Source organism: Amphibalanus amphitrite, unplaced genomic scaffold (assembly GCF_019059575.1).
Source record: "Amphibalanus amphitrite isolate SeventyFive unplaced genomic scaffold, NRLGWU_Aamphi_draft 000400F_arrow, whole genome shotgun sequence".
Taxonomy (NCBI): domain Eukaryota; kingdom Metazoa; phylum Arthropoda; class Thecostraca; order Balanomorpha; family Balanidae; genus Amphibalanus; species Amphibalanus amphitrite.
The window spans coordinates 12501-25231 of NW_024881894.1; the positions used below are offsets into that span (position 1 = coordinate 12501).

A 12731-nucleotide genomic window follows, 5' to 3' on the forward strand; every position below is an offset into this window, starting at 1 on the left:
GAAGGTGAGCGCCCAGGCGCCGGTGAGGCCGAGTGCAGCTGCTCAGACGCTCCCTGCTGGCCTAGTTGGACTCAGTGCCGCACCGCATGAAGGAACTGCTCGCGGCGGCGTTCAGTGGACATTGATGAGTCAAAGATGACATTATGCGGTGCTGGAGACGGCTGAATCCCGGAGACGCTACCCCTTTCTGCCCCCCCCCCGTCTCTCCCCACCAGTGTGTATGCGTGCCCCCTCCCCACCAGTGTCTGTTTGTTTGATGTGTGAGGAGCGTCAGCTCAGCAGCGTATCTCTGTTGTTGGCTGGGCGGCAGCAATGGGTGGAGCACGTGGAGCTGAAGGCGCCGCTGTACGACGCCGTCTCGCTGCTGTACCGCGGCATGCAGTCTGAGGAGCAGCAGCGGATGGGTGAGCGCATCACCTTCTACCAGGCGGCCACGGAGCGACTTCAGGAGGCCGCCGGCGTCGCCAAACGCATGAGCGGCCACGAGGGAAAGGTGGGCAGAGGCGGCGGGCACAGGCACTGGACTGGGCAGAGACGGGAAAACCGGACCAACAGGGGACGGACAACCGACCGGGATAATGTCAGAAGATGCGATGTTCTTAGGAGGAGGCTGTTTGATGATGCTTATGAAATATCTTTCAGCTGGTGGCAGAGTGCCTGGCGTTCAACATGGACGTGATTGGAGGCAAACTGAACAACGCTAAAAAGGAGAACGAGTTCATCTACCACGAGAAGGTGCCTCCGATCGAGTCGCTGCCAGAGATCAAGGTTCGTCGCACTGATTGCAGCTGAGTCATGGAGATGCACCGCCCTCTCGGCATTTGTCATTGCTATTGTGTTTTGATAAACTTACCTTCAATTAAAAGTCCGAACGGGTAAACTCAAAAGATAGCCTAGAAGCGTGTGTTTCCCGGTAAAATGTCTATTTCCCTCTTTGCAACTTTGAATCGCTACATAACTCGGTGTATGAAGGACCGCGAGGCCGCGCTGCCGGTGGTGGCGGCCGTGCCGCGGTCCAGCCCGCGCCCGCCGACTGAGTGGCGTGTCCGTACCTCCGCTCCGCAGGGCGCCTCGCTGGTGAAGGGCATTCCGTTTGACATCACCGACAAGGACGTGGCCGGGCCGGACATATTCCAGAAGCTGATTCCCATGGAGGCGCACGAGCACGCCTCTCTGTACAGGTGAGTCCGGCGCGCGAGCCCAGCGCTGATACATTCCGGTTCACTTCACTGTCCCACGCACCGTCCTATCCGACCCTACCACTGACCAGTACCCGGCTCTGATACTGGCTCTGATACTACTCTGATACTGACCCTGCGGTGGTACCGGCCAATCAGTCTCTGGTACTCTGATACTGACCCTGCGCCGGCCGCCCTGGTACGGGCCAGTCAGCCTCCCCGGCTCTGATACTGACCCTGCGCCGGCCGCCGGCAGCGCCAAGAAGGACGAGCTGCTGCGGAAGGTGTTGACCCAGGTGGAGGAGAAGGACCAGGAGCTGCTGGTGCTGCTCTCCTCGCTGCAGCTCGACCAGCTCGAGGTGAGGGCTGACAGCCGCTAGTTCTTCAATGAAGCTGGCGATTATCTCACAAGAGAACTGTCTTGCATTGATTTACGTCAGTAATGATTGTGCCCGTCACTGACACCTGCGTTACACCAGACCCCGGTTCCTTTCAGGTGGTGAAACCTTTTGTGGCGGGAACCACATCAAACATCCAGCTTCCGCAGGTATGGACGGTAGCAACCGGCTTGGGGAACTTTAATGGACACGAGATTGTTCTGTGAACGACACCGTTTTTGTTGCCTTATGACATGTCGACTGCCGTGCAAAGGCAAAAACTAGTATTTGAGGTCAGACTCCGACCTCACATAGAAGTTTTTGTCTTTGCACGGCAATTGGGGAGGCCGTTCTCCCACCCTGCCGGCCTGTGGACGGCAGCCGCGCCTGACCGCTGCCGCTAATTGTCGGCTGGCGCTCTGGCAGGAGCTGGTCGACTGCGTGGCCTCGCTGCACGCGCGTCCCGGCGCTGTCGGCCAGCTGTCCGAGGCCATGTCGCGGCTGGCCAGCCTCTCCGTGGACCTGCAGGACAGCCTCGACGAGCTGGAGACCCTCCTTAAGGTAGGCACGCACCGCCGCACACGGCGCCACTGACGAGCGCCGCCACTAATGGCTGGGTGGGAACCTTTGTCGACACGCTGGTATTGTTTTTCTTCTTCTTTAGTCACGGTATGTTTCAGGTGCTGCTTGTTTAAGCACCCCACTAGCCGCCAAAAACATGTCAAGATCTTTGGACCTTAATTTGTCCTGTGCTGCCGAATATCCTCCGCTAAATGCTCATTTTGCATTATGCAGCTTGCCTCTATCTTTCCACTGAAGGTCTGTCTGACTGTGACCGGGGCGCCGCTGTCTGACTGTGACCGGGGCGCCGCTGTCTGATTGTGACCGGGGCGCCGCTGTCTGATTGTGACCGGGGCGCCGCTGTCTGATTGTGACCGGGGCGCCGCTGTCTGATTGTGACCGGGGCGCCGCTGTCTGATTGTGACCGGGGCGCCTCTGTCTGACTGTGACCGGGACGCCGTCCTGTCTGACTGTGACCGGGGCGCCGCTGCGCGGACAGGAGGAGGAGGAGCGGGCCAAGGAGCACGCGGCGGCGCTGGGCGGCCGCTGTCCGCCGTCCATGATCACGGCCGAACTGCGCCGCGAGTTCGCCAAGTACCGGGACGCGCACCGGCACGCGGCCGAGTCGGACACAGCGCTGCAGCGCGCCATCTCGGCGCACCTGCCGCACCTGACGCTGCTCAGCGGACCGCTGGAGGCGCTGGAGGCGCAGCTGCCCTCCGTGCTGCCCGTGGTGCAGCGGCCCGAGGCGGCCGCCGCCATCGGCGAGCTCCAGCGGATCGTGGACAAGGTCAGAGAGCCGGGAGAGACGGTGGGAACTCATCGGTAGAGGACCGAGGTAACCGATACAGGCGCCATCAAATCGCCAGTCCTAACTTACGGCCTCTGCCCAACTCCAGCATACGGCATATTTCGAAGGAAAGAAAAAGAAAACGCAATCACATGGTAGCCGTTCTTGGCATGGTGGCTGAAACAGTCATATGAGTGCGTCTTCAGACCCTTAAATGCGCCTCTGTGGCGAGTGTCCAACTGCAGCGAAGGGGTACGCCCTCTGATGGTCCCCTCTGATGGTCCCCTCTGCCCGTCCCGTCCCCTCTGACTGTGTCCCCCTCTGACCGTGTGCCCCTCCCCCCTCTGACCGTGTGCCCCTCCCCCCTCTGACGGTGTGCCCCTCCCCCCTCTGACGGTGTGCCCCTGCCCGGCGGCACCAGGTGGAGCAGATGCGCCGGCAGCGCTCCATGCTGACCAGTCACCTGCGGGACGCCGTCCACGGTGACGACATCACGCGCCGCGTGGTGACGCGCGCCGGTGACGACGTGGGCGCCTTCATCGAGCGCGAGCTGGACAAACACCGTAAACAGGTCGGGACGGCCGGCAGACGGAGAGGGGGCGATGGGCGCCGCGGCTCAGCCGGCGGGACGGCGGACGGCCAGGGGGCCATTGGTGCCGCCTGGAGAACGGGCGTCGAGCGGCGGGGCGGGGTTTGGGGTGGGGTAAGGAGGCAGAAAGCAGGGAGGGAGTCCATAATATTCCTTCCTTTTCACCACTCAATATGTGGCGCTTTTCGGTCCGTTTTCTTATGGGCAGCCTTTTTGTTTTTTATGTTAGATTTGTATCAGCTGCCGCTGACGCCGGCTGTGTATAGCGGTACCAGCCGCTGACGCCGGCTGTGTATAGCTGCACCAGCCGCTGACGCCGGCTGTGTATAGCTGCACCAGCCGCTGACGCCGGCTGTGTATAGCTGCACCAGCCGCTGACGCCGGCTGTGTATAGCTGCGCCAGCCGCTGACGCCGGCTGTGTATAGCTGCACCAGCCGCTGACGCCGGCTGTGTATAGCGGTACCAGCCGCTGACGCCGGCGCCTCTGTTCGCCAGGCGGCGGTGATCGAACAGAACCTGACCGCCCAGGAGAACATCCTGCGCGCGCTGACCGAGGCCAACGCGGCGTACGCGCCCACCCGGCAGCTGGTGGCCGACCTGGTGGCGCAGCGCGAGGCGCGTGTGGCCGACCTGCTGACGTCGCACCGCGCGCTGGACGAGCTGCTCCAGAAGGGCGACCAGGGCGTCCAGTTCTACACCAAACTGCAGGTCAGCTGTGGGCGCCGCGGGCGGATGCGGGACCGGGGGTCCGGGCGGGGGTATAGGGACCATCACCGCGGCTTGAAACAGTTTGGCGAACAACCCTTGGTCTAATTTTGTATGAACTTACAATAGCTGACTCGAAACGGCGATTTGTAGACTACAGTGTACGTACACCCATACATGGACGTGCTTTTCGTTACTTTATTCAGGCCTGAAGCTGGGCAATGGGCTGGGCCCGTTCTCACCCCCTTCTGTCTCTCGTTACCCAGGAGAGCGTCAGCAAGCTGCTGACCCGCGCGCGCAGCGTCTGTAAGGTGCAGCAGGAGGAGCGCTCGTCGGCGCTGCCGGCCTCGTCCGCCGGCGCCGGGTCGGGTCCGACGCCGGCCAGCGCCCCCAGCGCGCCGGCCGGCGGTCCGCGGCTGCGCGACTACCTGGCGGCCGGCTACCGGGCCGGCGAGACGCCGCCGCGGCAGCGCCCCTCGCCGCTGGGCTCGGAGCAGAGCGAGCCGGGCTGCCGCGGCGCCGCCGCCGGCTCCGTGGCGCCCTCCGCGCCCGGCTATGCGGCCCAGATGGCCCAGTACATGAGCGCCCCCTCGCCGGCTCCGGCGCCGGCGGCGGCGGCTGCCCGCGGTCCCGAGTCTGGTGGGTACGCCGCGCAGATGGCCCAGTACATGACAGCCGGCCACCGGGCGGCGGACGGCGCCGACCGGCAGCGGGCCGGGTACGGCCAGCCGGCGGCGACTCAGAGCGGCGGGTACCCGCCGGTCCACGGGCCCGCCCCGCCCAGCGCCGGCTACCCCGGGGCTCAGAGTCAGGCTGCGGCCGGCTACCCGCCGTCTCAGGGCCAGGGGACGGGCGGCTACCCTCACCAGAGCCAAGGAGGTCCGCCTGGAGGCTATCATCCTCAGAGCCAGGCGGCGGCGGCTGGAGGCTATCATCCTCAGAGCCAGGCGGCGGCGGCTGGAGGCTATCCTCAGAGCCAGACGGGCCCCCCTGGAGGCTATCCTCTGAGCCAGACGGGCCCGGCGGGAGGCTATCATCCTCAGAGCCAGACTGGCCCGGCGGGAGGCTATCCTCAGAGTCAGGCAGGTCCCTCTGGAGGCTACCAACATGAGGCCCAGGCGGGACCGGGCGTACCAAACGGCATTGCGGGCCCGTCACCGTCTCCCAGCCCCGTCTTTTCGCGGCCGCCCGGCCCGCAGAACCCTCCTGGGCAGCCGACTCCGGCCTCGTCCGGCGCCACCGCCGCGCCAGTGCCGTCCACGGGAGCAGGCTACATCAACGACCCGTACCTGTCCTACTACGGCGGCGGCGGCTACACCTCCTGGACGCCCTACCAGACGTTCTCGCGGCCCGTGGGTGACAGCCGGCTGCAGGTGGACAACGCCTGCGCGCGTCGCCCGATCGCCTCTTACGCGCAGACGGGCGCCACCCACTCGCACAGCGTGCTCTCGTCGGCGGCGGCGGGCACCGGCTCGGGCCAGGCGGCCACCTCCGGGCCGGCGGCGCCCTTCTACACGCCGCCGCGTCTGACAGCCTCGGGCGGGGCGCAGACGGCCATCCGACCGTCGGGCATCGCGCCGTACGCGCTGGCCACCGGGTACGCGCCAGCCGGCACACCGCCGCGGCCCGCCGCCCCACCGCAGGCCGGCCAGTACGCAGCCTATGGACCGGGCGCGTCCGGCGCCGGCCACCAGCAGCCGGCAGCCTACCCCGGCGCCCAGCAGGCTCAGACTCCGCTGTCGGCGGCCACGTCCAGCGCGCCGGCCCCGTACAGCGGCGCGCCGGCCCCGTACGGAGGCGCGCCGGCCGGCCAGGCCCCGTACAGCGGCGCGCCGGCCCCGTACGAAGGCGCGCCGGCCTCTCAGAGCCCGTACGGCGCCACCCAGCCGGCCGGCGGGGCACAGCGGCAGCCGATGGGGCCGGGTCAGTCGCCGTCCCCCGGAGGGTACGGTGGCCAGCAGCCGCCGCAGGCAGCCGGGCACCAGCAGCACCCCGGGTACGGGTACTCGCAGCAGCAGTACCAGCACCCTCAGCCGCAGTACCCAGCTGCCGGGCAGTGGCCATACCCGGCCACTGGACAACAGCAGCAGCAGCAGCAGCAGCAGCAGCAGCCTGGTGTCCAGCAGCAGCCTGGAGCCAATGCTGGGCAGCAACCGCAGCAGCAGCAGCAGCAGCATCCAGGAGTTAGCGCTGGGCAGCAGCAGCAGCAGCAGCAGCAGTACCCTGGAGCTAGCGTTGGGCAGCAGCAGTATCCTGGAGTCAGTGCTGGGCAGCAGCAGTATCCGGGAGTCAGTGCTGGGCAGCAGCAGTATCCGGGAGTCAGTGCTGGGCAGCAGCAGTATCCGGGAGTCAGTGCTGGGCAGCAGCAGCATCCAGGAGTTAGCACTGGGCAGCAGCAGCAGCAGCAGTACCCTGGAGCTAGCGTTGGGCAGCAGCAGTATCCTGGAGTCAGTGCTGGGCAGCAGCAGCAGTATCCTGGAGTCAGTGCTGGGCAGCAGCAGCCGCAGCAGTATCCTGGAGCTAGCGCTGGGCAGCAGCAGCCGCAGCAGCAGTATCCTGGAGCTAGCGCTGGGCAGCAGCAGCCGCAGCAGCAGTATCCTGGAGCTGTTCAGCAGCAGCATTTCCCGGGATCCGGCCAGCAGCAGCAACACTATCCGGCCGCCAAGCAGAGTCCACCACACCAGTACTACCCGGTGGCCGGTCAGCAGCAGCCGTCACCGCGGCCCCAGCAGCAGCCGCACCAGCCGCAGCAGCAGCCGCTGCAGCCCCAGCAGCCCCAGCAGCCGCCGCAGCGGCACCCGGCTGCGGCGCAGAGCCTGACCCAACAGCCGCAGCAGCCGCAGCTCCTGCCGGCTCAGAGCAGCGTGTCGGCGCCCGCTCTCAACACGGCCCAGTACATCCAGCCGACTGCCGCGGTGCAGCCCGGGCAGCAGCAGCAGCAGCAGCAACAACAGCAGCCGCCCCAGCAGCAGCAGCAGCAGCAGCAGCAACAACAACAGCAGCCGCCCCAGCAGCAGCAGCAGCAGCAGCAGCAGCAGCAGGCCAAGGTGAGCCACTTATGACATCGCTGAGCCAAGGTGACGTTACTTACGGATGGCTCTCACGGCATTGGCTTAATTATTACATGAGCTGGATTTATGCACTTTTTCAGTTTGATCTGCACCGATTTGTACCCTTCTGTAACGATTGTTATCGTTTTACGCCTGCTTTGTGCTCTTCCGTGCCTGTTTTCCGTGTGCTCTTCTATCGGTGTGTAGTTTTTCCGACTCTGCTGTCTCACGGCGCCCGGTGAGCCGACGTTTGTGTGTGGCTCGGCCCGGCCGTGCGCCAGTAGCGGGCCGCGCCGTCATTGTGGCCCGGTCTGGGTGTGGCTCGGCAGGCGGACCTGGTGTCCCAGAACGCGCAGCTGCTGGCCGGACTCGACCTGTCGGCCCCTGCACTCGCACCCACTCCCACACCGGCCCTGCCGGCGGCGCTGCAGACGCTCCGGCCGGCCTCGACCGGCGTGCAGGTAACGCGGCGCTTCCGTCCCGGGGGCGCTAACACAGCCCGCCAGCGCCGGCGGAGGCGGGGCGGCGGCGTCTGGTGCTGAGGGTGCCCCTTGAACGCCGGTGTAACCTGGGTTACATTCAGCTGGTGCGTTCGTAGTGTGAGTAGCGTGGCTGGGCAGGGTGTACGCGCCGGCGGTTCATTGACGGTGTGCCGGCAGTAGTTCGCTGCTGACCGCCAGCCGTGCTCTGTGACTCTGTGCCACCGCGCGGTGTTCCGCCGACCCTGCTGAGTGTCTCGGTGTTGTTTCACTGGTGCTGTTTCTCAGTGGTGTGTGCCGTCTGCGCAGGCTCCGGTGGCCGGTCAGCCGGTCTCGGCGCCCGCTCCGGCGGCCGCCGGGCCCGGCTCGGGCGTGGACCTGCTGTCGGCGGGCGGACCTTCCGTGGGCGCGCCGCCGCCGCCCGGGCCGGCCGCCCTGCAGCCGCGCGTGGTCACCTCCGAGGCCGAGAGAGAGCGCCGCCAGCAGGCCGACCGGGAGCGGCGCAAACTGTCGGCCGGCGGCGACCCGTACACGGACGCCGACAGACTGCAGGCCTTCGTGCAGGTCCGTCACGACCGGCCCGGGATGCTGCATTGCCACTGCTCTGTGCCGCTGATTGTTTACGAGGTCTGAATTGTGGACCCTACAATCCACACGTACATGACTGGAGTGCTTGATGGCTAGTTGATGAGCTGTGCCTGGTTGGAGTTATCCCTTTAGTCATGGTAAGTCCGCGCGTTCGGCCGCTGACCCGACCGTTTCCGTGTAGGAGGTGGAGCGGATGGATAAGCTGGTGGCCAGCCTCACCAAGAAGTCGCTGAACGGTCCGACGCCGCTGGACAGCAAGTGGAAGGAGCTGATGGACCAGCAGGAGGTGAGGATGGATACCAGGCTGCACGCGGCTATGGCACGTCGGCAGCGCCGACCCAAAATAGTAGGTATACGGAGACAGAGTATGAGCATGCTGTTCTGGTCTTTTATAAGGTCATCTAATTAAGACCTAGCAAAGATAATCCAATAGCGTCAGCATTTCATCATATTGTCATTACAACTATGGAAGTGAAACAGTGCTCGTATCAGAATAGTGTGTTTCCCTGATAGATCTCCGCCCGAAGTCGCCCTTCCAAAAGGCTCGTGTGTTACTGATACGGTTCAAACGCACTGCATATGGTAACAAGGGGCGTTTTCAGACCTCGGATACGGCGGATGTTGCTGTGAGTGGGAGATTTCAGGGTGTTGACCGTAGATTAACCGTCCCCCCGGTGTGAGTTCGGTCCCCGTGATTTCAGCCGGGCCTGTCGGGGTAGCTGTGTGCTTGGCGCCCGGAACTGGGGGGTTTTCCTGTACATTTCCCGCCATCCCCACCGCAGACTGTACAGTTCTGCATTGTGCCGTACGCTTGTGCAAGTAACACACTGACCTCTACCTACCTAGGCAGGCCTAGAACGTCATGCAGTTGCGCACGGCAGTGAGATCGGAGCTCATCGTAGCAACAACTCGATTTGAACCACGCCTCTACGTCAGTGATGCGTGGTTTAAGTGACGAGGCAATCATGTACTTTCATCGCATGTGCAATATCGCAATTAATCAGGCTGGTTTGTATATGTCTCAGTTTAGCTGCTTCTTAGAACGTACGCCTAAGTCGGCGGCTGAAGCTCCTACGCTACCTGTCGGCACCTTCCGCCCTGAGTCAGCTCGCACCCCGCCCGCCCTACCTCCGCCGCTGAGCCCCTGACCGACACCCCCCCCCCCCCCCGCGCGGCGGCAGGCGGACGGCCGCTCGCTGAAGATCTCTGTGGCGCGCTGCTACCCGATGAAGAACCGGTTCCAGGATGTGCTGCCGTTCGACAGCAGCCTGGTGGCGGTGCCGCTGGTGCGCGACGACTACATTAACGCCAGCCGCCTGCCGGAGCTGAGCGCCGGTAGTCCGCCGCTGCTGGTCACCCAGGCGCCGCTGGCCGTGACGCAGACCGACTTCTGGTGCATGGTGTGGCACCACCAGGTGGAGCTGGTGGTCTGCCTGCTGCCCGACAGCGAGCTCGACGGACAGGTGGGCGCAGGGCGGGACGGCGCGGGACGGAGCGGGGAGCGGTGTGGCCGCGACTAGCTGTGCTCCCGTCTGTGCGCTCTGGTCAGGCCTGATGTCGTCTGTGTCCGCCGCCGCAGGTGTACTGGCCCACGGAGCGCGGAGTGGCCGTGCAGCGCGGCCCGCTGCAGCTGACCCTGCAGTCGCAGTCGCCGGCCAACGGCCGGGTGGAGCGCATCATCTCGGTGCTGCACGCCGAGACCAAGATGTCGCGCGTGGTGATCCACCTGCAGTTCGGCGGGTGGCCGCGCGCCGCGCTGCCCGCCAGCCCGGCGCCGCTGGTCCAGTTCGTGGCAGAGGTGGGGGTCGGCTGAGGGGGGTCGGGGACTGGGGCATGGTCCGGTCACTGAGTGGCTAGTTTGACCGGGTATTGGATAATTTGGAAGCTGATGGTATATAATGACTGGTGACAGGCGGCTGCCAGCTCCCTCCCGTCCTGTGGAGGCCCCGCTAACCCCCGTCCCCTGACGTGGCTCAGGTGCTGCACTACCACCAGCAGCAGCGCTCGCTGCTGCGTCCGCTGGTGGTGCACTGCTCGGGCGGCGTGGGCCGCTCGGGCGTGTTCTGCATGCTGGCAGCCGTCATGGCCGAGATCAACGCCGGCCGCGGCCTGCTGGAGCCGCTGGCGGTGGCGCGCCTGCTGAACACGGCGCGCCGAAACTGCCTGCAGGACAAGCAGCACCTGCTGTTCGCCTACCAGGCCGTCCTATACGCCGCTCAGGACGTGCTCATGAAACGTGAGAGGCGCGGGGAGCCTGTGTCTGGATCTCACCCATTAACCGGGCGTCTGGGTCATGAGGTCATTTGTGTAATGGGTCAAACCAGGTATTGGGTTGTTTGGAATACATCCCCTGGTTGAACACTTTCTGGGGAACATAACATGCTGTAAATGTCATTATTAGCTTCCGTGCGCCAGGTTTGGTCGTCACCGGGGCGTTTACAGCTGGCCCGTCCGGTCGCTGTCCTGTCCAGGCGATACTGACCGGCCTCTCCCCCCTCCCGCTCCCCAGGCGGTATCCTGACGAGCCGCGCGTCGTTCGAGCAGCCGCCCGGCCCGGCCCACTCGGGCCACAGCCGGCACCCGTCCGAGGATTTTCTGGCGTCGGCGCGCTCCGTGGGCGAGCTGCAGGCGCGACTGGGCGCGCTGAGCGCCGGCGGCACCCCGCCGCCGGCGCCGGCGCCGGCTGCCCACGGTACGGGGCGGGTCTGTCCGCGTCAGCCCACTCAGAGCGGGGCGGCGGCGGGCGGTCCGACAAGCTCGGCGGTCTGTCCGGGAACGGCAGCGCGCTTTACTGCTGAGGAGCATGAACGTATTCTATTTTGTTAATATGTTATAAATGTAAGGCGCTGAAAGCATGCCCTAACTAAAAGTTCTTCTTAGCAATGGCTTTTGATTAGCTATGAGCTGTTAAAGTGGTCTATATAGGTATGTGTACCCATAAGTGTATTTCATTTGTCTGCCTGCTCAATGACGTTCCGTGTTTTCCGGCCGGCAGGCGGTGCGGCGGCTCCGGGCGGTTCGACGGCCTCCCTGCCGGCCGCCGCCGCCGCCGCGCCGGGCGCCGGCAGCCGGCCGAGCTCTGCGCCGGCGCTGAGCGGACCGCTGGCCGCCTGTCTGGACCCGGCCACCTTCCAGCTGGACCCGCCCACCGAGCCGGCCGCCCCCGCCCCCGCCCCCGCCCCCGCCCCCGCCCCCGCCGACGCCGACGACCCGCTGAGCCAGCTAGACCCGCTCTGGTCCCTGAAGAAGCACTGATGAGGGGCGACGGCAGCGAAGGAGCTCACGGCAAACTGTGGGCTGGAGACGGGTAGTGTGTGGCGGCAGAACTGTTCTGCACGGGCCGCGCCGCCCAGTGAAGGGCAGGGCGGCACGCCCGCTACCCGAGTGAGCGGTGGCTGGACGCCCGACCCTCGTGAACCGGACATTGTTACCTATCTATTGGAGCTGGATCGCGATCGGCCTGATCTCCCTTGGTGCCGAGCTCGATCTTCTGGTGATTGTCTGGCCGGCGCCGGCCCCAGGCGATGCTGTGCCGGTCTGCGGACCTGCCTTTGGTGCGCGGACCGCTGGCGCGGCGGGCGGCCCGGCCGGTGTGCCGGCCCGGTCGGTCGGTACGGCGGCGCGGAGACGGACCCCGCGCTGCCGGCAGCAGAAGCTCGATATTCAGTTCAGACAGTGTACTCGACACGCTCAGTATAGGGCTGCACCGATCGTAACCTGTCTGTCTATCATGTCTCGCACTGTACCGCGGAGCGCCCCTGCACGACTGCTGCGTGTCAGCGGAGAGCCAGCGGGCCGCTGCGGCACTCAGCAGGAGCGGGCGGCCGCAGCGCTGTGGTCCGCGCTCGCCTGTCACGCTGATTCGCCGTCCGCCAGCCGTGCTGTTTATATATGTAATTGTGTCTCACTCGGTCTCTGCGACGAGCGCTCAGAGCCCGCGTATCCGTAGATATGTGTTCGAGGACTGCTCTGTCGGGGGAGGGACGGCGGCGGCGGCTGGTGTACTGGACTGGCAGCTGGTGTACTGGACTGATCGCTGGTCCGGCGGCTGGTGTACTGGACTGGACGCTAGTCCGGCGGCTGGTGTACGAGACTGGCCGCTGGTCCGGCGGCTGGTGTACTGGACTGGACGCTGGTCCGCGGCGCTCGGCTGATCGCCGGCGGCCGTGGACCGGACGCGTTCGCGGTGTCAGTCACCGGCTGTGGTCAGACCGCGGCTCCGCCGTGCGGCCGACGCCAGCCGCTGTCACCGGCGGCTGTGGCGCGCATGTATCTCAGACAGGGATATTCCAGCGGTTATTCAATGATTAGGCGTGGTGAAAATTCGCAAAGCGTTTTGAACATATATCCTGCCAATTCAGCTTTTAAATTGTATGCTATTATGAAATACAATGTATTTATGGATATGTTGGA

General features: G+C 65.1%; 1 protein-coding gene across 1 annotated transcript in view; it reads left to right on the forward strand.

Moving 5' to 3' along the window:
• LOC122390563 (tyrosine-protein phosphatase non-receptor type 23-like) overlaps positions 1-12472 on the forward strand; it is a 21899-nt gene extending 9427 nt beyond the window's left edge. The window contains exons 5-24 of the mRNA XM_043383646.1: positions 1-4; positions 311-493; positions 643-768; positions 1066-1181; positions 1435-1537; positions 1675-1725; positions 1982-2116; positions 2616-2906; positions 3328-3477; positions 3992-4204; positions 4468-7248; positions 7581-7712; positions 8040-8294; positions 8500-8604; positions 9500-9781; positions 9898-10116; positions 10296-10554; positions 10828-11010; positions 11314-11316; positions 12195-12472. The exon at positions 1-4 is cut by the window's left edge and continues 109 nt beyond it. Coding sequence (XP_043239581.1) covers positions 1-4; positions 311-493; positions 643-768; positions 1066-1181; positions 1435-1537; positions 1675-1725; positions 1982-2116; positions 2616-2906; positions 3328-3477; positions 3992-4204; positions 4468-7248; positions 7581-7712; positions 8040-8294; positions 8500-8604; positions 9500-9781; positions 9898-10116; positions 10296-10554; positions 10828-11010; positions 11314-11316; positions 12195-12472 — 5869 coding nt within the window. The remainder of the gene's footprint in view (positions 5-310; positions 494-642; positions 769-1065; positions 1182-1434; positions 1538-1674; positions 1726-1981; positions 2117-2615; positions 2907-3327; positions 3478-3991; positions 4205-4467; positions 7249-7580; positions 7713-8039; positions 8295-8499; positions 8605-9499; positions 9782-9897; positions 10117-10295; positions 10555-10827; positions 11011-11313; positions 11317-12194) is intronic.
• Positions 12473-12731: the final 259 nt, after the last annotated feature.